The sequence below is a fragment of the Microplitis demolitor genome, chromosome 4 (genome assembly GCF_026212275.2).
Source record: "Microplitis demolitor isolate Queensland-Clemson2020A chromosome 4, iyMicDemo2.1a, whole genome shotgun sequence".
Lineage (NCBI taxonomy): Eukaryota > Metazoa > Arthropoda > Insecta > Hymenoptera > Braconidae > Microplitis > Microplitis demolitor.
In genome coordinates, this window is record NC_068548.1 from 9,259,414 (window position 1) to 9,286,992 (window position 27,579).

At 32.7% G+C, this 27,579-nt stretch overlaps 1 protein-coding gene across 2 annotated transcripts; it reads left to right on the forward strand.

The window, feature by feature from the left end:
* Positions 1–420: 420 nt before the first annotated feature.
* LOC103574312 (uncharacterized) lies at positions 421–27,579 on the forward strand. Of its 2 annotated transcripts, XR_549229.3 has the most exons (4): positions 9,337–9,548; positions 22,378–22,978; positions 25,030–26,986; positions 27,097–27,579. XR_549229.3 is itself a non-coding variant. In XM_008553724.3 (3 exons), the coding sequence occupies exons 2-3, from the start codon at positions 22,556–22,558 to the stop codon at positions 26,098–26,100; spliced, it is 1,494 nt and encodes a 497-aa protein (XP_008551946.1). In that variant the 5' UTR covers positions 421–562; positions 22,378–22,555; the 3' UTR covers positions 26,101–27,579. The 2 variants fall into 2 exon arrangements, 1 of the variants encoding a protein (XP_008551946.1); XM_008553724.3 differs by lacking the exon at positions 9,337–9,548 and adding an exon at positions 421–562 and having other exon boundaries at positions 25,030–27,579.

Genomic DNA, 27,579 nt, shown 5'->3' on the forward strand with positions numbered 1-27,579 from the left:
CAGCGTAACATTATGCCCCAGCAATTGTTTAACATATTATTTTATTTAAACTTGACATCCGATTAAGGATGTCAGTTGTAGTTTGGAAAAAAAATATTGACCGCCGGGTAGGGGAAAATTAATACCTTGGCTATATTCCCGACGTCAATTTTATGATTCTTAAATAATTATTATTTCATTTATTATATAAAATAAAAACATGCATATGTTATGAATAAATAGTTCATACATAAGATTAATTATTCATGTATTATTCAGGTGTCTAGAAATTATCTTTATAATTTATATTTTTAATTTAAAACTAGGTCCAGGGCTAGTAAAGATAATCATAATAGTATTTAAGAGCGATGGATGCGCCACGTGGGCGACGACCAACAGGTGGAGGATAGGGTAATTAAATTAGAAAGATACGGGCTAGCATTGTGTGTAGACGCTGTCCTTGGTACAACCGTGCATTTATATTATTTTCTGAAAAAGAGTATAGTCGCTATAATTCACCGGGTGAATTAATTAATACTTGTGTTGATATTATTAGTTTTGCTGAGTTATTGGAGATTTTTGAGTAAGTACTTTGGATTTCTTTGACGGCATATATTTTTCACGTGATAACCTCCCCCGGTAGTTGTTGGTCGCCGCGGCGAGTGAAATTAGGTTGTTAATAATTGACTACTGAATGATACATGATTTATATTATAAATAATTATTGATAATTATCGTTGGATAATTCTCTTTTTATATTGTTAAATATATTTAGATATACATATATATATATATATATATATATATATATATATATATATATATATATATATACGACGCAGACACAACGTTGGTATACGTAGCCGGTAGATATAGATATATATAAAGGTATATATATCTATAGTGCACATACAGTACCTGATCAAATTCCTCAAGTACTGACATCATCACTTGGGTGAAAAATTCCCAAAGTATTAAAAATTATTTTTGTGTTCTCACTCGAAATATTTGTAAAAATTATTAAGCATTATTATTTATATTTATTATCATTTAAAATAATTAAGTAACTTTACTTTTTTCCACTTTTGATTTATTTGTTTACCCCAGCGGTCAAGATCATTATTGAAATTTTTATTTTAAAATTATAAAGTATTTTAATACAGAGGAATTTATTATTTTGAGTGTGAGTGAGGATAAATCCCGTGTCTTTCTCTCTCTCATGAGTATTGAGAGATAAATTAAAAAGGAAATAAAAAGATTGATATTATGTATTATTCTTATTTTGGAAAATTGAAAAATTAACTAATTATTTCTTTTACTTAATATTAAATCAAGATTATTAATTAAGCTAAATTATATTTATTTTTGGTCAATTCAGTTTACATAATTTATTGTGATACTGCGATCATATTGTTGGCAATCACCGGGTATTATTGTGGTTAATAATTTAACAAAATTGAATATTGTAAAATATTATTATTCTTCTATTGTTTAGTAATTAAAACCCGGAAACCAACAGCTGTCGGGGAAGATTTAATATTTATTTTCCCTTGGATCTTTTCCTACTGTTTCATTTTATTTTTCCTGTTCTTATTTCTTACTTGTATGTGATTATTTATCATATATTTATTGTTTTTCTTTTTCATTATTTATTTTATTTCTCTCGAGTGTTTATCCGCTTCGCCACAAGTCACTTGCTCGGATTTTCCCTCGTCAATTCCCCCTGAATAATTTTTGTCCGTTTTGGGATAAACGGTCTGGCGCCTGCGTGCACTAACCCAGCCTGAGGATCTGGTCCAGGCACGACAACATTTAACTATTATTTATAATTTAACAATTATTTAAATTTGTTATTTTATTTTAATTTAATCTCGGTATTTATCATCACTTAATATCGTTTATTATTATTTAGTTATCACGCGTGGAGGACCGCATACGCTATATTAGGCTGTTTCGCGCCTCCGTCGCGAAATTTCAGCTAAGTATACGTTATAAGAGTTTCATTCGGCATTTTGGCGATTCGGAATAATGCAACGCACTCGGTCTCGCAATATTAAGTGATATGAAAACGAAAGAGAATGAATATATTCGGAAGAATCCAATTAATGTTATTGTGGTTGAAAAATTTATTTATAAATTGAAAAAGTCAAGGTCGGACTCGTGTAAAACTATCACTTGATTAAATCCATTGATAAAATTTATAAACAAAAAATCATTATATGAGGTACAATGATTCTAACTTAAAGTTATAATTTTTATTTATTGAAACCTAATAAGATGTTTTTCATTTTTGTAGGAGTTGAAATTGTCACCAAAACCTATAGAAAAATATAAACGACATTTTTAAATTTTCAAGGCGCTGACCTTCCTTAATAAAGTTTTATTGTGAAATGATATTTTGGAATCATGATAAATAATTATAGTCACATTATTATCATATATTATCTTAAAAAAACTTATTCAATCATTGCATTCTTCATTAAACAGTAAATCAAATCAGTAGTAGATACTAATTTTCTGTAAATCATTATTAAGATGGTAATTTCTTCCTTATCCATGAATATTTAATGAGCAGAAAGAAGTTATTTACTTTGAAATAGTATTCATGCTCTCTATTTTGTCATATTCCTTATATTTAATATTTTTACGGTAACTAAAAAAAATGTTAGTTCTCTTTTTATTGCACTCACTAATGTTGATATATAATTATTAGGGTACGTCATTTCGGAGCAACATTTTTTTTTAAGTGTATGTGGAAAAAATCATAGTTCAATACAAAAAAAAAATTTTCGCGCGAGAAAAAAAGATTTTATGTCGATTACAGACCTAGCTCATTGAAAAATTCGATTTTCTCTGTTTGAGTATTTTTAACTCGTTAACTAATCAAAAGATCAAATAGACTGGTACATATTTTTGTAAGAAATTGAACGTTCTACAAAAAAGGTCTCTTATCATTTCTTGAGAAATCCATTTGTTCAAAAGTTATTAGAGTTCAAAGCAAAGTTGGAAATCTTTCTACTTTTCTGGCGAAACTATCAAACTTATTACAAAATGTTGTGAGGTTTTTTTTATTGACAATTTTATTTTCTATAAATCATTATCAGTAAAGTTTTTTCAAGTCCCACATTGTTTTCTAGTTATTTTTATTTTAATTTCAAGCTCTTAAATAAGCGGTTCTGATCGATTTCGAGAGCTCGATCGTAAAATGAAAATAACTATAAAACAATGCGAAATTTGAAGAAACTTTACTAATAATAATTTGTAGAGAATAAAATTGTCAACAAAAAATACCCTAAAACATTTTGTGATAAGTCTGCTAGCTTCACCGGAAAAGTAAAAAGATCTTTAACTTTACTTCGAGCTCTAATAACTTTTGAGCAGGTGAATTTATCAAAAAATGATAAGACACCTTTTTCGTAAGATTTATGCCATGACAACTTTATTTTTATGATTATGTCTACTAATTAATATCAACTAAGTTAAAATAGTAACTAACGCTACTTCAATTTATTAAAGCAAACTATAAATATATTATTGCCAGTACAGTTTAAGTTCAACTTACGATGACTATTTTTTTTTCATAGTTATGTCAACTAGTTGAAATCAACTGTGCAGAGAAAATGCTAAACAAACAAACTGTGCAGAGAATGAACTGTTAAAGAAAATACTTTACTTTTCAACAGATGAATAATCGTATTTGAGCATTTAGTAATGGTTACAACGAGAAAGAAAATAAACCACTTGAAAATATTAGTAATCATTGGAACGATAGAATAATTATCTCATCTTCAAAGATGCTTTGTTTTATCAAAAATATTGCCCTGATTCTTGGAGATCTTATTCCAATCGATGATGAAAATTGGGAATTAGTTATATTGCCAAAACAAATCGTTGATATTATCACCGCCAAAGTTTGTGATGTCAATACTGCTGATTATTAAGATGCTCTTCCTTCTGAATGTTTAAAATTACATTCAAAATTGTTTGAAAATCGTAAAAGTATTAAACAGCATTTATTAGTTCATTACAGTAGAATAATGAGGTTGCTACACGGAAAGAAAATTCCACTAAAATTTACGATGTTAACATCGTTATCGTGGACTAGACTTTTACTAGCATCAATTTTTAAATGTCTTATTCCAAAATTTACTATAGTCTTTGTTGAAATTACGATATTAAATAGACGAAAATATAATCTATGTAGGAAATTTTGAAATAAGACATTTAAAAATTGACGCTAATAAAAGTCTAGTCCACGATTACGATGTTAACAATTGAATATATCTATATAATACGTTAATTATCTTGACAACAGTTTGAAAAATATCTTTTGGTTTAGTTCGACTTCGAATTGAATATTTAAATCAGATATCTCAAATACATCATCACTTTCTACTTCTTGAGACATTGAAGCTACTTCTACTCGAGCTATTGCGGGTTGAGCGTAACTTTTCATCGTACTAATTTTCCAAAGAACATCATCCGAAAATTTATAAGTGTTGCAATCTTTCCCACAGCGTTTTAGTTCTGATCGAATAGTTAAAATAGAATTTGTCATCTCAGCAGTCATTTTATTTCGAAGTTTTGTTTTTACTAAGTTCATTGTACTAAAAACTCTTTCAACTTCTGCATTGGAATACGGTAATAATAAAATTGAAAAAGCAAATTCGCTTAGTTCTTCAAACGGATTTGTTCCTGTTGCATCTTTATATTCTCTCACTTCAATTCAAAATTTGATTGTATCATTAACTTCAGTTCATTTTGTAAAATGAATAGCATTCCATTGAGTTTCTATAACTGTAGTTGAATACTGTAGATGCTCTAACAAAGGATTGCAAGATTTCTTATGAACTTTTAAAACATTTTTACAAGATAGTAAACTTATATTTTGCAAAACTTGAATATCGTCGGGTAGTCTGTAAAAACAAAATTTAGTACAATTATAATTATATGAAATCATCGATAGAATATCTCAATCACTCAAGCTATGAACAAATAAATAGTTTGCATACCTAGCACGTAATTCATGAATCAGTTTAATTAAAAATTCTACACATTGTTCGCGAAGGTTTTATCTTTTTGTTATTCCGTTATCGATTTATTATTTTGTAATTCATCAATTTTCAATTCGAAGCCAGATCCAAGGTGTGGTGTTGGATCCAAATATTTTTTAACATCAACAGTTAAGGAGTCAGTGTGCGTACGTTGCAGTACCACTTTAGGTACTACAAATTCAATTAATGTAGTCGAATCTTGGAATAGTTTGCAAGGATCAGCATTCTGTGCTTCAAAAGCTTTATTCACCCGTTGTAATTCACTTAATATTGGATACAAGAATTAAAACAAAGCCATATTTATTTCATCATTATACATATTAAATAACAACTCAGCAACATATATACTTTGATTCAACTCAAAATATGTTTTCAGTTCTAACCACTGCTTCAAAATTCTATCAACCGCTGAATGGATAGACAGCCAATGAGTTTGGCAGGCTCGGACTATTTTTAAGGACTAGTGATCTTTATTAATAAATTTATAAAGATTTTTATAATTACTTCACCGTTCTAGAGATTTGAAAAAACCAATTATCTGTTTCAGATGTCATATAATCTAAATTCATCGGCATATTACCTTCCATAGCTTTAGATGTAGGGAGTTGGAGTGAATGACATACACATATCGAACAAGAATCAAACTTGGAATATCTTGTTTTAGTTTTTTATAAACTCCATCGTTCCCACCAGTCACTAGCATTGTCAGTTCCTATATCGAGAATATTTTTATAATCTAAGTCAAATTCTATCAACGTCAAAACTACTCAACTCAGCTAATTTTCAGAATGTAGTGATCATTTTTCGTGATGATAAGCTGTAATAAATTATTACAATTCTGAAGTATTTTAAAATGCTGGTGTCTGTTGATTCATCGAGAAGTAAACTGAATTTAGCAGTTCCAACATCTTGCGTTAATTGTTCTTTGAAATGAGGACTTAAAACATTTTTTATTATATTGAAACACTTAGTACGATGCAAATGAATATCTCGAACCGTTTCAGGATCACTGACAGCGTTTTTTATCATTTGTCCAAGATGGTCGACAGTAACTATGCTGGTATGTTCAGCAATAAATAGTGGCATGTAAGCCTCACAGATCTTAGTTTTTTTCTACAGATTTTTTTATAAGTGGCAGAGTTTTCTATCTCATTGGTAATACATCTGATCGCTCTTTGTGCTTTTTTGTTAACGTATGGTTTTTTAAATCAGAATATATATTATTTTTACTAAAAATACACATACAAAATTTGCACGATGCCACGAATTCTCCGGGAGTACTTTTTTTTGAAACAATCCAATCTTTAAATAAAATGTCTTGAAGCCACTCTTGCGGAATTTTCGTTTATAACTGGGATTGTCAGCAATTTTCCCCATTTAAAATGAAAAAAAACTGATAAACATCAAACAAAACTTTTTATATATAACTGATCAAATATCAAGAATATTATAGTATTTTTCAGAATTCACTCTAAAAGACAATAACCTACAGTAACAGAAGTAAATATGATGACATACGAATAAGCAGTTAGACCAGAATATGTGTCTAAATAAGCAAAGCGAGAGTTATACTCATTTCAATACGGGTTATACTCATTTCTTTCATTCGTTATCTTAAAAATTAAACAGAATAGTACAATTTTTTTATTATGTCAAAATTGTTATTACTTGAAAAATTAATCAAAGAATAAAAAATTTGATTGTTCCGCTAGAAAATCCGTTAGTCGTTAATAGTATATTTTACACCTCGGGCAGGAAAGTAAGAAATGTCTCAGATCTTCGGCCAAGGCGAAGCCGAAGTCAACAAACATGTGATCTGAGGCTTTCTTGTTTACTGCCCAAGGTGTCAATACTATTTTTCTCCTCGACGGAGGCGGAAAGCGTCAACTTCGTTTCGCACAGCGGGAAAAAAGTTGACGCTTTTCGCCCGGAGGGAAGAAAAGACCATTTTTTCCCGTTGTCAACATCACCAACCCGTCAAATTTAGCGGGAAACTCGTCAATTTGGCAACGCTGCGTACAAAACGTATTTGAGGTGTTTACGAACAGCTTCTCGTGAGTCTGACCCTACTAGCGTAGATTGAGACTCCTCTTTATGAATTTTTACTCGGATTGGCCTTACATTATGAACTAATACTAGTACTTAGCCTAAATTACAGTTCGGTGAGCATTCTAGATGTCCTTGAACTGGCTTCTGTGGTGTTTTTCATGGATACCCCTCTTGGAACCGTGATATATACACTCAGCAGCGGTTTCTCTTACACTTAATTGTATGAGGTGATCAGGAAACACAGATGAGTTTACTCAAATACTGGTTTAATGCTAATAAAATAATCATTTATTTAACTAATGTTATTCTATTTGCCACAACACACGCACTCTGCTGGCAAATATCTGGTATTAATTGACTAAGCGCTCTCAATACCGAAAAAATGTTCCTGAAACTAATTGTACAGGACCTTTATCAATATACTAAATAACAGCCTATGACCCGATAATTGTACAATACTAAATGATTGTTATATTAATCAAGGGAGTGTAATTAATACACTGAATAATAGACTGAATTTACTAAATGTAATTCAATATAACGTGTAGTTATTACTGACTTTATCTGTTATGAAATTAACTGCTCTCAAATGCAAGCTACGAGTTACAAGACTACGTGCTTTTAAAATTATTGATAGTAACCAGGGATCGGTCACTCAATGCTTTTAGGTGGAAGCGAATTTTGTCAGTCTGTCGACTAAATCAGTAGCAATTTCACGGCATGAAATCTATTGTTTCTAGGTTTTATAGTAATTTCATTTTAATATAGCAGTTCGATCAGCAATGAGGTACTAGTGATGCTGCCTTTTAACTAAAGAATTTAAAAGATAATAGCGGCAAACTTTTGAATAGAAAAAAAATTAAACGATAATAAAAAACATTATTAATCAAAAATTAATAATTACTTACTAACTTGATGAAAAACAGATAAAAGCTTTAATATTCGTTCAATATCTCATACTGACTTTTGCTATCATTCACGTTTTAATAATAAATGCAAAAATTACTATTTCGAGTGATAGTATTAACGGATCACTTTATGGTTTTATTACTTGTTGTTTTTGGATTTGGATAGTTTATCTTTTTCTCTGTACAATATACATTACAAAATATACATTCAACTATTCTAATTAAATAACCTTATTAATTCAATAACTTTCACACTTATGGCATAATTTACATGCATAATACTTAGTCTAATACTTAATCTATTTTCCAAAAGTTTTCTCCTGTGTACATAAATGATAAAAGTGTTTTTTATTTTGCAAGGCTTGACCCAGTAAAATAATATGATATGGTAAGTTTACATTTTAAAAATTATTAAGAAAATTAATACATCTCAAAATTCAATAAATTTAGAAAAGAAATTTTTAAGAAGAACAATAGATATCATTTCTTTTGTATTACTCAATTATCACTAGATTTCGAGTTCTTTTTCTTTGTAATTGTTTGAAAGTTGCATTGATATATAGGTAGGTGCAAGCAATATCTATAAAAAGAAAATATTTTAGTAAAAAGCATACGATTATTATTAATAAATTATTTGTTTTTACCTTATCTTTTTATGCAGTCACTTCTTTCCTTGGATTTAAATTTGATAGCTCGTGACAATGATTCTCATTAAAAATTGTCACGATATTTAAATATCGCGGCAGTCTCACATCAGGTCAGTGAGCAACAGATAGCAGCACACGCTGCTCACACGTCTCTCCACGTATTAATATTATGATTATTTTGTTTACATGTACAATTTTATTTTAATTATTACTTTACTTTTACTAAATTAATTTCTTAGGCATAATTTGTATGGTAATCAGGAAAATTTACTGATTAATACACGCATATAAGCAGATTTTTAAGATAATGGGAAAATAATCATGCATTTTATTTATATGCTTGTAATTATTGTAGCTGGACGGCGCATGCGCGTCGACGCAACAGTTGGCATCAATAAATTTATTAAATTATAAATAAATTTAGGGTGGTTATGCACAAATCATCGATTGATTTAGCATTTTATGGTAATAATAATTAATAATACGGGAAGCAAATGGACATTTAACGTTGGGAACAGGTGAAATTACACATTTAGCATCCCATACGTTGGTGGGGGTACTGGTTGAATATTAACATGCGACAGGTATACAACTCCATTGGGTGAAGTGAGATACATATATAAAATGGCGCCGGCCGAAATACCAGCATGAAATTCACGTGCTGCCATGGTCAGACGTGGATAATCAGCTGTAAAAGCAGTGTGTGTGTGCTAGTTGTTATCTGAAATAATAAAAAGCATTTTTTTATGGCGCCATTTGGTTTTATCAGTACAAATATATAAACGTTGTCTTGCCAGTTAAATTAGTAGCGTATTGGCAAATAATTATTAATTAATTAATTAATTAATTAATTAATTATTTCTCATTTGGACCAATGGAGCCTGTACGCGTTCTATACATTGATGACGACTGTAAGTACCTTTGATTAATTCATTGGCGTGTACTTTTGCTTTCCCGCGTTGGTGGCCATTTGCAATCTCGTGAGCGTGAGAGAGATAGCGAATCTCTAGAATTAAAAAAAGTTACAAGCATATGATGAAATGAGTGATTATCGAACTCAGTGGATATTAAAATTAGTAATCGAGAATATTTATTATTGGTTATTAATATCAAATATTAATTCTGGAAAATATTTGGGTATTATTTATGTTATTTCACTTAGTGAATATTAATTTTGTGGTGGCAAATCATATGCGACTGGATTCTCAATAATCATTTATAACTTAGTGAATTTTTCTTGACAATTGAAAATTCTATGCAATTTATTTTGATTAATTTAAATTATTATTATTAAAATTGTTGTCCTGCGTTTACTATTATTGGTCACGTGGAAGTAATACAATACTGTGCAAATATCATTTATAATTATTTTGATGCTAATATTTATTGATATTACTATTATTATTTTCTGATAATATTGATTTTGGATAATTATCGTTATAACTATACGAGTGTTGTGAACACTGCGTAGGATTCGACATTGGAAATTTTCCGAGAATTATTTATTGGAAATATTTAGGAATTATTTTGAGATTATTTTTATTTTATATTTTTATTTTTCTATCACATGTGAGTGATACCATAATTTCAAATTAGTAAATTATTATTTGCGATTATTATACTTTAATCATATTTATTTCTTCATTTTTACGTGCGAGTGAAATTATGATGTACACGTGGTAAATTCTTTTGCGTGTGATACTTATTGTTTATTTGTCATCATTATATTTTTTTATTTGTATACGCACACCAGTATTATTTTACAAGTGAATTATTATTATTCTATTTTGATATTGTTATTTTTGATATGCGATACAACTAAGTATTAAATTTATAATTTACAATATATTTGAAACAAATGGTCATCAACCCGGTATTAATTAAAATTTTATTTATTTACATTATTGCTATCTTTTTCTTGCTTCCCCTTCCTAAAATCTGAAACTGCTATCCTGTATTTTGTCACGATATTTTAATATCGCGGCAGTCTCGCATCAGGTCGATGAGCAACAGAGGGCAGCACACGCTGCTCACACGTCTCATCCGACATTGTATTATAATTATTGTTTGTTTACATGTAAGATTTTATTTAATTATTGCGTTAATTATACTTTATTGGTTTCTTAGGTATAAATGGTAGTTGAAGCAGGAGATTTTACTGACAAATTTGAGCATATATTTGGATTTTGTAGCGCTGGGGAAAATAGTTGCGCATTTCATTTATGTGCTTATGATTATTTTGAATTGGTTGGCGCATGCGCGCCAACGTAACAGTTGGCATCCGTAGATTTATTTATTATAAATAAATCTACTAGTTTTATGAATAAATCATTGGTTGATTTATCGGTAAATAATATTAAGAATCAATTATGGAAAATACAATTGGTCATTCAGCGTCGGGAACTTGATAAATTACACGGCCACAGTTATGTAGTACGTTGGTGGTACTGTAAAAAGAAATAACATGCGACAGTTGTATATCTCCATTGGTCAAAGTGAGATATACGACAAAATGGCGTCGGCCTAGGTGCCGGCGTGAGATTCACGTGCTGCCATGGTCAGACGTGAGATAGTCTCTGTAAGAGTAGCGTGTGTGCTCTGTTACATTAAACTAATTATAAATTTGTCGCCATTTGGTATTCGAGTAGATAATATAAACCTGTTGGAATTGGAGAAGGATGCTGTGGAATAGGCGTATATAGAGGATGTACAGTATACAGGAATTGTTAAATAAGGTTGATAATAAATACAATACTGACACTTTATTGATACAGAAACTAATAATGAATGAATACACCTGAATAAGAAAACGAACTGGAATAATGACAAAACTTAATGTCCTTATGAATGTCTATATGTATACGGTACACTGTAAGTATGACCCGAACTGACCGATACAAGGATTAGATAGACACTGACTCTATTCACATAAGAGGTACAGAGAGTACCTAAGGGCTGTAAAGTTTCCCTTCTCTAGGTACGCACTTTTTCTGAAGCTGTGTATATGCAACTGTGTGGGTGTCTGTATATAGTGTAAGTGTATAAGTATCGTTATTATTTAATATGATTACTGTTATATTTTCACTACTTTAAGCACTGTATCTAATGTATACTAAAAATTAAATTAATGTAAAATTGATGGTCTTGAGGGAGTCTCGACTCCAAGATCAAATAAAACTTATTTATCTATCTATCTATCTATCTATCGTTGTAATACACCAACACCCCTCCTCAACGATACCTTCCTCTATTTATGATAAATGTACTTATTTTGACGAACCGCATTTTTCGGTTAGCGTTCTTAACCGAATTTCCTTAAGTGGTTTCGTCATCATGTCCGCCAGCATGTGTTCTGTAGGACAGTACACGAATTTTATGGTCCCATCTTCATATAGAGCGTTAACGTAATGATGTTTTACGTCAATATGCTTTGTTCTGTTGCTGAATCGTCTGGTTTCCAAAATTTTCAGACAGCTTTGATTGTCTTCGTACATTGTAATCGGTAACTGATTATTATGCTGGAAATCCTTTAATAGACGAATCAAGCACACTGCTTCTTGGCACGCTTCAGCTAATGCCACATATTCTGCCTCCGTAGACGATAAAGAAACACACGTTTGCTTTCTGCAACACCAACTTATAGGTCCTCCAAATAGCATAAATACGTATCCGCTGTTTGATTTTCTGTCACTTGGGTTTTCGGCCCAATTCGCATCTGCATACCCCAGCAGCTGATCCATTTTAGAATCACTATTTAATTTTAATCTTTTGGACTTCGTTCCCTTAAGATAGCGTATAACTCTCTTTAGCTCATTCCAATCTGATGTTGATGGTTTCGTATTGAACTGGCTTAAAACATTCACGCTAGCTGCAATATCTGGGCGAGTGTTTACCGTAATGTATAACAAAGCCCCTATGAGCTGTTGATACCTGTTACTGTCGGGCATTATGTCGTCCTTTCTTGTCTTCAGGTATCCTGTGTCCAAAGGTACTTTTGAAACTTTAGCATCTTGAAGCCTGGCATCATTTATAACTTTATCTATGTTATTTTCTTGCGATATAGAGAAAAAATTCCCATCTCGTTCTACCTGTATTCCCAGGTAATGATTTAAATTACCCAGATCCTTTAATTTAAAATGCTGACTTAAATTTTCAGCTATTGATTGAATCTGCTTGACTGTTTTCCCGGCGATGAGTAAATCATTAACGTAAACAACAATATAAAGCGCACCTTCAAGTTCTATCTTTATGTATAAACATAAATCTGCTTCGCTTTGTTTAAAGCCAAGATTTTGTAGAATATCATTTAATTGTTCATTCCAGACTCTTGCTGCTTGCTTCAGTCCATAGATACTTTTTATTAACCGACAAACCATATTTTCTTTACCTGGTACTTCATACCCTTGAGGTTGCCTCATAAAAATTTCTTCATTCAACTTTCCATTTAAGAAAGCTGTTTTAGCATCTTAGTGTCTGATTATCATACTTTGTTTACCTGAGATAGTAAGAAATGCACGAAATGTTGTCTGCCTTACGACCGGCGCGAAAAGTTGGTCGTAATCCGTACCATATTTTTGGGAAAACCCTCTTGCTACGAGTCTTGCCTTATATTTTTCTACCTGACCTTTTACGTCTTTTTTTACCTTGAAGACCCATTTGTTGCTGACTATAGCTCTGTCCTTAGGTGCTGGTACTATTTCCCACGTTCCGTTATCTAATAAAGATTTTATTTCTTCATCCATCGCATCTTTCCATTTAGCTTTATCAGGACTTAATAATGCTTGATTTCTGGTTCTAGGTTCGTCAATAGTCAACTTCGCGCTTGCGATGAACACATCAGGTGGAACACCCTTATTCGATCTTTGAGAACGTCTAGGTTCTGGCCGGTCTACTACCACCGTATTATCGTGCATCACGTCAGCACCCCTTACGTTTCCTTCATTTGATTGTCGATCTTCCGTGGTAACATTCATATCTTGATGTTCACTTATTTTTTCGATATTTTCCTTTGTACGCTTGAGGAAAACTTCACTGCTGACATCATCACAATTAACTTTATGCTCTGACTCCCGAATAGGTAGAGGGATTGGATTTTTAATTTCTTGAATCGGTGCAGTGTTATTTTTGTTATCCAGGAATACCACATCACGACTGATAACTACTTTGTTAGTCGATTTATCCAGCAAGCGAAAGGCTTTTGATTCTTCGGAGTAACCAACGAAGATTAACTTCTTTGCCTTATCATCCAGTTTCCTTCTTTTCTCTTTTGGTATATGGGCGTAAACTTTACAACCAAATAACTTGAGATTACCGACGTCTGGAACTTTTGAATGCCACAACTCGAAATGTGTCTTCTTGGTAGCTTTTGTTGGTAATCTATTTTGCAAAAAATTTGCTGTGACCACTGCTTCACCCCAATACTTTTTCTCGAGATTTGCATCGATCAGCATGCATCGTGACATCTCCATTAGAGATCTATTTTTCCTTTCGGCAACCCCGTTCTGCTGTGGAGAATATGCTGCCGTAAGCTGTATTTTTATGCCTTCATTGTTTAAATAATCTTGGAGATATTTATTTACATATTCTTTACCGCGATCTGAACGAATTATTTTCGGTTTTCTCGAATGTTCAGTCTTAACAAGCTCTACGTAATTTTTAATACATGCTGCTGCCTGGTCTTTTGTTTCCAATAAATATACCTTCGTATACCTACTGAAATCGTCGATAACAGTTAAAATATATTTCTTATTACCTGGAGTAATAGTTTGCATTGGGCCGCAAACATCTGTGTGGATCAGGTCAAGGAGTGCTTGGGTTTTATTACTGGATTCTTGTGGGAAAGGTACTCGAGCCATTTTCCCTTTAATACAACACTCACAAATATCGGTCCCATTTTTACAATCCTTTATGGTTATCCCTGTGGCTAAATTTCTTTCGGCTAAGCTTTTAATTGCATCGAGGTTTCTATGTCCAAAAAGTCTGTGCCACACGTGTGCACAATCTTGGCTACACTCAAAGTTTCTTGTCATAAAAACTTTCTCAACGGTGTTAAGTTCATACAGATCTCCGTAAGGTTTTACGATCGCCCTCAACTCCATATTTTTGAAAATATTACATTCTTCTTTTTCAAGCACGATTTTATAGCCGTCTCTGGCTAGTTTCTTAATGGAGATTAGGGTTGAACTGAGCCTGGGAACGTACAAAACATTTTCGAGGAGGATTTTCTTTAATTCTCCGTTGTTGAGAAGGCAATTTATGACACAACTCCCAATTCCTTGGACTTCAACGCTTACTTCCTCATCTGCTAAACTGACAAATCTCCTTTTTTCAAAACTTAAGGTTATGAATAAATCCTTTTTACAAGCCATGTGGCTAGTTGCCCCTGAGTCTAAGAGCCATGTGTGAGTTTTATTGGCGTCTTTTACTTTATAACACACATCTTTAATTTTTCGGAACATCCCGCTGGTACGTGCACTTATCATATGACATTGTTCATAACTTGCATTATTCGCCCTTGGTATCTGTTTTTCTTTCCATGATTTATAATTGCGGCAATTTTTCTTCATATGTCCCTCCTTTTTGCAGAAGAAACACACTACTTTACTCTTCCTGTGAGTTTGGGCTGTTATTTTCATTACCATCTCATCGTTAGATGCACTTTAAATTCTGTTAGTCTTTCGTCTCTTGTATTCGTCAACTAATTTACATTTTACGAGCTTGGTCGAGAGTTCATCTGCTCTACTTCCGATACCCATAATCAATGGATCGTATGAGTCTGGCATGCTTCCTAGTATAATTGATGCAACCATGTCATCTTTAAAGCCATTACCGCAAATAGCTAGCCTTTTTGTTGCTTCCAAAATACTATTAACATGTTTTTCTACATCACCGCCTTCTTGAAGTCTTGAACCGAAGATAGTTCTTAATAAATTAACTGTAGTTGATAAGGATGACTTCTGATGCTGAGTTTTCAGAGCTTCCCAAGCTTCCTTGGCTGTGCTCGTCCCTTCGATGTACTCAAGTTGGTCATCTTCGCACAACAAACCAATTGTTGCACGAGCTTCATTGTCTTTTTCTGTCCAAGCCGTGGTGATTGGACTGGGCGGATCTTGTGTAATAACTCTCCAGAGTTTATCTTTAATGAAAAGTAACTCCAATTTACACTTCCACTTCTCGTAATTGTCATTATTTAATTTCTTTATTCCATAACTAGATGAGAATTCTGGCATTTTGTACACCGTAGAGTATTCACACTTAAAGTCACTGAAGTCTTTATCACTAAACTTTTATATTCACTAATCAACACTTCCGAATGCTATACTTTATACCGATAATACTGTTCTCTATAAGCCTGGGCCCATAACCTGTTGGAATTGGAGAAGGATGCTGTGGAATAGGCGTATATAGAGGATGTACAGTATACAGGAATTGTTAAATAAGGTTGATAATAAATACAATACTGACACTTTATTGATACAGAAACTAATAATGAATGAATACACCTGAATAAGAAAACGAACTGGAATAATGACAAAATTTAATGTCCTTATGAATGTCTATATGTATACGGTACACTGTAAGTATGACCCGAACTGACCGATACAAGGATTAGATAGACACTGACTCTATTCACATAAGAGGTACAGAGAGTACCTAAGGGCTGTAAAGTTTCCCTTCTCTAGGTACGCACTTTTTCTGAAGCTGTGTATGTGCAACTGTGTGGGTGTCTGTATATAGTGTAAGTGTATAAGTATCGTTGTAATACACCAACAAAACCCATTGGCATTATTTGAGCATTTCGATAAATTGCATAAAGGAAAATACATTTACCGTATTAGCGTGCAACCAAGGGAGTTGAATAATACGTAAACTGTAAGTACTTTTCGGCTAATACATTGGCGTGTAATTTTGGTTCCCGAGTTGGTGATCATTTGTATATAGCCTAAGCGTAAGAGCGATAGTGAATTCTGAGTATTAATAATTGGTCATAAGCATATGATGGAATGCGTGAATATTATACTCAGTGAATACAAATACAGTCAGTGAAATCATTCAGTATTATTTTACCAAATGTTGAGCGGGATAAATGTTTGATTAATTCGCATTATTATTTATTATTAATTTGAGTTATTATTTTCATAATTAAATTTTGGTGCGTATTATTATTTTATTATTTTACTTATCACGTGAGAGTGATACAAAGGTATAAATATCACTCATAATTATTGTATCCATAAGTGCTCTTTATCTGTATTATTTGAGTATAGGATAATATTATTTTGTGAATACCGTAAAATTCACCATTGGAAATTATTGGGAATTTTTACCGAAATACTTCAAATTCTTATACGAGATTATTTTATTTAATATTTCTATTCACTTGCGAGTGATATCATACGTTACAATTATTGAAGTATTATTCTGAGATTGTTCTCCGTGAATTATATTTAGTTGGTTTATGTTCACGTGTGAGTGAGGCTATTAATTAATAATAGTTATATGTTTATTTCACAATACATTTATTGTTTATGCATTATTATTATTGTTTGAATTAATTTTATATGCGCATACTATTATTATTATTTTTTGTAAGTGATTTACTATTATTTTATGATATTATTTATGTGAGTATGCGATATATATTTGACTGATTATTTTATTAATTAATGGATAATTAAAAACAAATGGTCATCAACCCGGTGGTATTTAATATTATTATTTCATTACTGCTATCTTTTCTTGCTATCCTAATTCCTAAAATCTGAAATCGCTATCCTGTTATTCATTTTAATTTTATTTTCATTATTCTCCGTTGTTTAATTTTGAGTTAACTTTGTTTGTGGGGCACACGAACTGGCGCTCAACTAGAAATTCTAACCCTGCCTAAGCAGAGCTGTGTGTCCAGGGATATTTGGGACATTTCCAGGTGGGACTTTGTTGTTATTATTTTTACTTTCAGTTTATTTTTCACCAACAGAGAGCCATAACGGCTATTGAGCACCAACCACACTCCGGGACGTGTGAAATAAAGGCGAACGTTAGAAAATATATAAAAAAAAATTATTTTAGTGCACTATTCATATTTATATTAATGATGTACTCAATTCAGATATTTTGGCTGTATTTGCTAATTGTTGTTCCCGATTTAATTTACTGCACTCATGTTGTATTAACGAAGTTACTAATTTTTTAATAATTTCTTTGTTGACAATGGATAAATGCGTAATACAAGAACTCCATGAAGTAGAAAATAAATTGTTGAAAAATGCGGTAATTTGGCTAACGATATTTCTCTCATGTAATTTATTTTTATAGTTGTCATGCAATTTATTTTTATGTTTAACTGTTGTTTGGATTGCTTTTTTCAACGAATCAGTTAATATTGATGAGTAATCTTTGAATATACAACTTTTGCAATGAATACAGTCAGTGTTGATCAAGGATTTTGAAATGGTATTCAGTGTCGCTTCTCGGAGATTGCCATCCATTACTGAACCATCACCCTTAATTTCCACTTCTAATAAATCCATGACAAATTTAAAATTATCGTCAGCGTCTGCTATTCGAACACGTGGTGCATCTACTTCTTCAGGAGTTGGAGCAGCAGTTGTAGCGGTAATAGAATTAAAATCGCTAGTTTCCTCTTCATTGATCGTTTTCTCTACTTCCATTAATAAATCTTCCAGTTGGGTTATTGCTTGACGATCTTCTACTTTACAATTTGCTCTTTCAACTTTAAACTTGAAAAATACTGTGACCAAAGTTGTTTAAAAGGCACTAGTAAAATGCATTGCAGTCAACTTGGGATCGCGGCCTTGTAAGTTTGTAATTTGGCCAAACAAATTCTCCAGAGCATCTTGAGTTATCAGTCTCATATTTTTATCCTCTAATCCAGCTTCATTTAGCAGAAAATGTCACAAGCTCTGGGCGGCTTTGACGTTATTTAATAATGATTTGGAGGTTGGAGTGGTCACTGTTTCTTTTTCACCATCTAACTGAACAAAGTGTAGTCCCGCCAAATCTTTTCTGATTTCTGTCCAATAATTTAAATGGTATAATGTTGAAGTCACTTATGCTCGAGACGTATTTTCTTTAATCTTCACCACTAATCTTACTTTCATGAAGCGAACTAAAAAGCTTGTCCATTTCTTCGATAACAATGCCAGTGTCATATGCAGACGGATATTTCGTCTGGTCTGAAGTTCCGATTGATTTTAATTTTTCAGTGGTTGTGTGTCTGAGTACTGGTAATGCCAAGCTAACTGTCATTTTTGAAGTGTTCGTCAGATGAATGTGTTCATCCTTCAAGTGACAAGCAGGATCAGTTAAAAATAAATGTAAAACATCTCTCAAATAAGCTTCTATTCCTTTGAATTTTATAATATTACTAAGGTATTCACTTTTGTGTTTAGATGGATTTTTTTTCCGTCAGTTATCTGAGTTGCCATCGAAATTATTTCTAGCAGTTTTGTCTAAATGAATAATGTCAAAGAATATGTAGATTTTCAAAGGATGTTCAGGCAATTTGAAATAAGACGTCGTACTGATCGTTGGTACCTTCAATAAGTAAGTTGAATGATCCGCTATTTGATGAGCCTTGATCACATAGTGGCGACCACGTTATAACGTAAACCTTTTTTATTTTTGCGACGAAGATGCGAATAAAACCCGGACTCCGTATGTGGTCACCCACGTGTAATACAAATTTAAAGTAATAATAATAAATGTAACCCAAAATAATAAATAATTATAAACAAAATAAAGGTGTACCTGAATCAGCTCCTCAGGCTGGGTTAGTGCACGGTTAGGGTGCCAGACCGTTTTTACAAAACGGACAAAAATAATAACAATTCAGGGGAGAGATCACGGGACAAATGTATGTGCCAAGCGGAAAGAGAACCGAATAAATATATATGAATGAAAATGATAAGAGATAGTTATTACTAATAGATATACAGCAAATAAATAAACAGATATTGGCTATCACTGGATTCCTTTTACTAAGTTATTCAATTCAAATATGTTATTGTGGAAATGTTCGCTTGTGTCTTGTTGTGTATTTTATTATTGTTTATGTGGAATTAATTATCTAAAGTTACCTGTAAATTAAATTGAATTAATGTTCTGAATTAAATTAAGAGGTTATCAGGATGGATTGAATGAGATAGGTAGTAGTCAATGAAAGTCATGATTGGGTGTGACAAAATGATGAATATATTTTGACCCAAAAAAAATAGGGAAAGCACTACGGCATAAAACCCTTTAAAGAAGTTACAAGAATGTTGAGATAATGAGAATGATAATAACTCGTTGAACAATTGACACAAGAGGCTGTATATGTTGAGACAAATCGCTTTTTTTCTTTGAGATTTTAACCAGCAGCCACCAGAATTCGTGGGTTGAACCCTGGCTTAGGCTGGCCTCTAACAAATTTTTATTTTGCTTGGACAGAGCAGTGGGCTGGGGTTCTTGCAAAGCAAAGACCCACACTTATTCAAACACGACAACGTATGTAAAATTTACCAACTTACCTCACGGCTTATTATTTGTCAATAGATTTCTTATTGTTGACGAACTTATCAATTCTTACTTAATTAATAATACTTTTATTAAACTATTGAAGAATCTTACCAGTAAAATAGAATATGAATAGGATGAACAAATAGTAGATAAAATGAATGATTAACAATATGTGCAAGTTTATTGCCAATTATAATAATAAAAATTATTTGCAAGAGAATGCAAGCGCTGGATGTAATGTAGAGAGATGTGTAGCACAGTATAACTTTATATTACGAGTATCTCGCCAGTATGTACAGTGATAGTTACTTAAACTAACTTTATTTATAATAATTAATAACTAAACAATACAATATAATTACAAGATAATTGCCGATAATGTACAGAATATCGCAAGTTAATTGCACGAATTACAATTAGGTTTTTGCAAGTAAATTGCCGGAATTAATACTGAATAATTAATATAAGAACGTCTGTACGCTAATTGATCCAGGATCGAAGTGATTGACCGATAATTGAGGGCCTGGGACTCGCCTTTGAACTCTGTCCCCACTTCACCCTTACGGCCATGTGTCAACGTGAAAATTAGTCATGTGACCACGGCACTATGACTTGTGTAGTTTCAGACGGCAACAAGGCGGGGAAAAATGGAAACCGCAAGGCTCAGGACGACGAAGACAATTCACATTGTCTCAATGTGTGTATGTGTGTGTATGAATCCGTGTGTGGTATTATTTACGTAAGAACGTATAGAGTTAGAAATTATGCGATGTGAGATCGTCGTAAGTTGCTCGAGACTGAACTGTAAGATTGTAAGATTGTAAATATATACACGTCTGTATGTAGAGATTGAATGATAAACACGTCTGTATATAATAAGAAATAGAGACTCTGAGTACCCACTGGTGGATACTCAGGCCGTAATTTCGTACGAGTAAGTGAATAATTATTCGAGAGATTGATATATTTGATCGTGATCACGAATGTCGATTATAAGATGATATACGCGTCTGTATATCGATATGCGATTAACCTCAAATACCCACGGATGGATAGTTAGGCCGTAGCTGAAGTGCGTAGAAGCGAAATTGTCGATCGACCGGTTAGGTAACGATGTGAATCGTTGGAATGCAAAGATCGGGAGATTGATTCCGATATTGTGAACCTCGGTCTGATTATGCAAGGCAATGATACGACAAGTCGTTGATTTAGGACGGATTTAATTTGAATTTAATTAATTATTGTTGATAGATTGTGGATGGCGTCAAGGCCGTTAAATTGAATGAAGTAAAGTTGATCTATTTGATTACTTGAGGATATTTGATATCAATAGAATGCGACCGGAATTGAAATCTCGATATCACGCGTAGTAGTATTGTTAATTTTTAACGCGACTGATCAAGGGAGTGTTAACGTAATCGAACCGAATGTTCAGTGAGAGATGAATAATTCGTTGAATTGAATAATTATCCAGAGATGCAACTCAACATTAAATATTAATCCAACTGGTGTTATTATTATTTAATATTAACAATAATTATTATTATTAAATCTCCAACACAATTAAATTGAAGATTTAATGAGAACACGAATAGATACTCGGTGATGAAATGGGTTGTACCCACGCGCGACAAGTCCTGACCGGTTAATTGCGACGCAATTCCCGCTTGGATGTTCAAGTTAATAAATATGAATTGAATTCCTGGAAATAATTGATAAAAATGATTTGACCGTATGATATAATACTTACATTTATGAGATGACTCGAAATTATAAGAGATAATTAATTAGTTTTCGTAACCTAATTGAATATTGAATTCTAAATTAATTACAATGCATAAAGACTGCTCACAGTGTGTGCGCTCAGTAGTAAGACTCGTGGTCAACTGGCGAAAAGACGCGGTGACGCTGGTTTGCTGGGTCAACTGAACGGAAAACTCAGACACCCGAGTGACAGAGATATACTGAAGGCGTAAGTGCAATGAAGAAGCATAGCGAAATCGACGCTATAATGAGCGCGCGCGTTCACGGTGCGGCCCGAGTTGACGATAAATTTAATTAAAGCACCGCCAGTTGGTGACTCTATTAAATATTCAAATTCTTTACATTAATATGATGACAAATAGCATGGGACGTGCGTTATCGACGGAACAAAATATATTTATAAACGCAACAAATTATTACGACACCAAATATAATTCAATATTATCAATTCTTTAGGTTCGACGCTAACTACCTACGCTGAGAAAATTATAACCAATTCAAACTGGAGCTTAGAAAAGCTTTTGGCAGCTTGGCTACAGACCACTAAATTATCATGGAAGTCAGTAAGATGCGGATAAAACCTGGGGATAACGTCACAGAATTTGTATTCAAAATCCAGTAGAAGTATCAGTCGATGCAGATACCTCCACTAGTATCAGAACAAGTCGCTTCTAGGTGCATAGAGGAGGCTCAACACCCTGAACTGGTAGTGAATGAAACTGCGAAGTTTCAAGACAAACCCAGATTCAATATGATACAATCTCCGGCTGATGATGTAGCCTACGAAGAAGATGAATTGGAACCGTCCAGATGTAATATGATGGTTGCACCACCACCAGCAACCTACAATAATAAATATGGCGTGCAAATGAGAAGTAACACAAATTATCACAGACCGCAAAATTATCAAAATAAAAATAATAATAGATCACAACATTATAGACCTCGTTGGAATCAGGAGCCAGAAAGGTTATCCGGCTTCAACCAGAATCCAGTAGTTGCTCCAAGATACAATAGACCATGTTTCAACTGTGGAGTTTCAGGTCACGCTTTCGAAGTATGTCAAGATCCCAGACAGGATATCATTATTACCAAATAGCCAGTCAGAAATTTCGCAGGTAGATTCACCGCATTATTTCCCTTCCTCCAGGCAATTTATTGCAATCGGTTAGCCGGTCTGAGATTTTGCAGGCAGGTTAGCCACATTATTCTTAACCAGGCAGAAAATCTTTCGGTACCCGGGAAAAAATGTTTTTATAAAATTTTAGTACTAACATTTTATCAAATTTTATACTGAATTTGGCCTGGTAAAATTTTATAAAGTTTTATAAGAATTTATAAAGTTTTGTAAAATTTCATAAAATTTTACCAGGCCATTTTCAGTATAAAATTTGATGAAATTTTGTAATGTTTTATAAAATTTTATAAAATCATTTTTTTTTCCGGGATGAGTCACCCATCCAATTAATTTATAACAATCTAATAATTCACACATTATTGCAGATATAACGTTTTTCTCAAACACAGTCAGGTTAAGATGTACATAACTTCATTTATAATTATATATAAAAAAACGATTTGAATAATTCAACGATCGATTGTTTAACGGACATAAAATTTGAAAATTCATTAAATTGATGGATTTTTAATGATTTATGTTTTTGAATTAATGGCGAAACTTTTGAACTTTTTCGTGAGTAATGAGGATTTAATTTTAATTGATGGTTGATAAAATAAAAGTTTATTAACGTTAAAATTAAAATTGTCACATTATGTTATATATATTTATCAATATGTAGGGAAAAGGGGAGGCATGGGTAGCCAAAACGAGGTACTTCTCAAATTTTATAAAAAAAAAAATTTATTTTTTAAATGTATTTTAACCATTCCAAACTTACTTTTGTTCATATAATTGAGCATTATTTTGAATTTTTTTCCTTGAGCTTTTCCAAAAATCGAGTATTAGTCGAAAAATGTTAATGACTTTTGTATTATGTTAAAAACTATTAAAATTTTTTATCTTCTTTTGCATCCAATATTTGTGTAAAATATAATTTTTTTTAATGTAAATAACTTACAAAAAATTTCAATAAAATCAAACTTATTCACTATTTAGAATCTTTTTTTTTTACATTTTTCAGGGGGGACCCCTACATATTGGTCGCAAAAATAAATTTTTTTTTTATGGCCATTGAAAATTTTGTCTATGTACTTTGAATTTCTAACAACTTGTGTAATAATTTGTTATAAACTTTATAAAATTGTATGAAATTTTATCAAATTTCACAAAATGCTACTCCAACTAGATGCAATAGTGACATCAAATTTTCTAAAGTTTTGTGGAATGTTATAAAATTTGATACAATTTTATAAAATTTGATACAATTTTATAAAATTTCATACAATTTTATAAAATTTTATCTAAATATTACTTCCCTTTTAAGGAATTACTTTATAAAATTGTATAAGATTGTATAAAATTTTCTATAATTTAATGAAATTGTATAAAACTTGATAAAACTTCGTACGATTTTATCAAATTTCATTTAATTATTACTTTCCTCACTAAGATCTTACTTTATAAAATTGTATAAGATTGTATAAAATTTCATGCAATTATATAAAATTTTATCTAATTATTCGCCCTTTTAAGATCTTACGATATAAAATTTTATAAATTTCGCTGTACAATCTTATACAATTGTATAAAATTTTATATAATTTTATAAAATGTTATACAATTTTATAAAATGTTATACAATTTTATAAAATTACATTTATTTATTACGTTCTTTACTCAGATCTGACTTAATAAAATTTTATTGAATTTTATAAAATTTTGTAAGATTTTATAAAATTCTATAAAATTGTATGAATTTTTATAAAAGTTTGCTCCAAGATTTTTTAAAATCTTACAAAATATTATAAAATTGTATAAAATTTTATATTATTTTATAAAATTTTATAAAAACATTTTTTCCCGGGTATTCAATTTTCACCTGACTTAAAAATACCGCGTCGCAGTGGTCGTTTAGCTGATAAAAAAATTCTTCATAATTTAAGAACGACCCCAACCCCGAACGTATGACTAACCCGTTTATATTTCAGGTGGAACATCGAAGACAAAGATCCCGAGAGGGAGTCCGGGGTTGGACGGAAGCAACCCGGAGAGTCTATCGTCGGACCACGTGGGCAGGCAGACCCTATGGTCCTCCAGGTAGGAACCCACATTGCAGGTGGGTAGCTAACCCACCAGGCAGGTTGTGGATACCGGAGGATCCAACACCGGGGGCACCACGCCAGTCTGCACTCCAGCGACTAGGTCCAGTGGTGTTGGGGGACCGACCAAGCTTTTCCAGCCGCCCCGTGGAAGCCATGGTGAATCAGTTTACAAGCGAGGCCTACTACTCTGTGGAGCCCATCTGCGCTAACAAACCCACTCATCAAGGTGCTGCAACTTCACGGCCATCGGCAGCGGTGAGTGAGGTTAAACGACCTTCGACTGGGTCTCCCAAACCCACTCGCCATGTAGCTACACAAACACCAGCATCTTCGAGTGAGGCTAAAAGACGCAGGCTGAAGGACCAAAAACGAAAATATCAGCGGCAGGCTAAGTTGGCGAAGATTTTTGAGCCGTCTGAGGAGAAAATCGTGACGGAAGGATTGAAGAAACTCTCAATCCAAGCCGAGCCGGTCTGGCAGGTGGCCCGATGGAGAAGAGAGAAGGTGGATATTCCTGGGTTATTATTATCGTTCCGTCAACCCAAAGCCGAGGGTGGTAGTCCAAGTACCTTTTCTACAGCAGCCAACCCAATAGCTCCACGACCCCAGGAAAATCCAGCCCCTACTACAATCGACCCACTGTCTGTCACGAGTCCATCTGTCAGACCAATTGTTACACCATGGCAAGATGAAGCAAGAGCTTTGCCCCCGTCAACATCATCAACAACATCAACATCTCCATCATCTAAGCCAGCAGCAACAACAGCTAAAGTGGCTCGATTGCCAACAAGCGGCAGCAAATCAACACCAACTGTTCCATCAACCGCGTTGGCAACAACATCAGCCAAAACAACTCAACCAGCAGCAGCACAGGGCCTAGCCGGACAACGAGTCCAAACCAGACCCGTTGTCCAGGCTGGTGGTTTTGCAACTCAGGTGACTAGACCTCTGAAATAGAAGAAGAAGAGTAAGAAGAAGAAGGGACCCAATGGACCTCATATGACCCAGATGGATTGGATAGTGCCGGAAGACCTAAACCGCCTTTACTATGGAAGGGGATTTAATTTCGAGGACTGCGGTTGTAAAAAGGAGATACCGGCCTTTGACGACAGGGAAAAGGTCTTGGAGTTACAGATAAACTCCGACGATGACCTAGTCATAAATAACCCTGATGAGAATGTGGACTTGTAAAGTAGAGGTGTCATCATAGAAATGAAATAAACTATAATCCCTATTTTGCTAAATTCGTGTAAAGATTATTCGTTCCAACTTGCTGTTCCTATATCCTCGGACGACGAGCATCTGCAATTTTCACGTCATTAAGAATAAGTTACATTTCAGCCGCGTGTCTGATTAAAACGAGTTTACCTTCATCCTGAGATCTATTTCCCGTCTTTTCGAACCAACAATAAAATATTTTTAATTTATATTTACATTTAATAATTTAAAATTAATTGATTAAAATTATCCGGGAAATTTCATTAACTGTGATTCGTGGCTACTGGACACGACGTAGCCAGGACCCACCGTTATGAATTTAATAACAATAATACTGCGTCGCCGAATAGAAATTTAAGCCCTGGGTTCCAATTATTGTCACAGCTAGAAGAACGAAACAACCAATGTGTTGCGTAATCGCACTATATTTAAATTAAAATATAGTTGCACTTCCAGCAAATAAACGCAGCACCTATTGGGGCCTAGTCTAGAAATTCAAACTTGGACATGCGCATCTTCTCTTTCCTGCCTCGTGTCAAGAAGACGGCCACCATTATCTTTCGCTACATACATTCAAGAAATAACACGTGTTATATTCAATCTTTTCATTTCGTGCTCATCTCGAGTAAGTAATTAAAAATAAGAAGTTATTTAATTTAATTAAGCATCGAGCTCCAGAATTATATAATTATTTAATTATTATTTTATATTATTAATTATTTATATATAATCCAGCTAGTAGAACTCGAGAAAATCATTCGTTAAAAACTCACGGAATTCAAGTGATCAACGACCACGTTTCTGAAGAGGTTACTTCGACGGAAACCACTACAAGTGCATTATTCTGAAGTAATAATCAATTCAGTGCAATTAATTATAAACTCATTCAAACTAACTAAATTAAGTGATCATAATTATTATAAACACAATAACCTAATTTATTTATGCATTAGTGCTATTAAAAATAGTAATTCAAGTGTTCAATAATAAACTTCGCTCGTTAAGCTCTGATTTTATATTACTTTTTATCATGACGTTTTTACAATCAAATCAGTGTTCAACTAAATTCAAATTAATTACTTTAATTATTAAAATCAATTACTCGAGCTCAATTTTATAATTTGCATTCAATGAATTTCTTCATTTCATATTTATGAGGTCAGACAATTAAGAGTATTAATAAATCGAATCAGGGATTTAATTATGTAACCCAGTGAT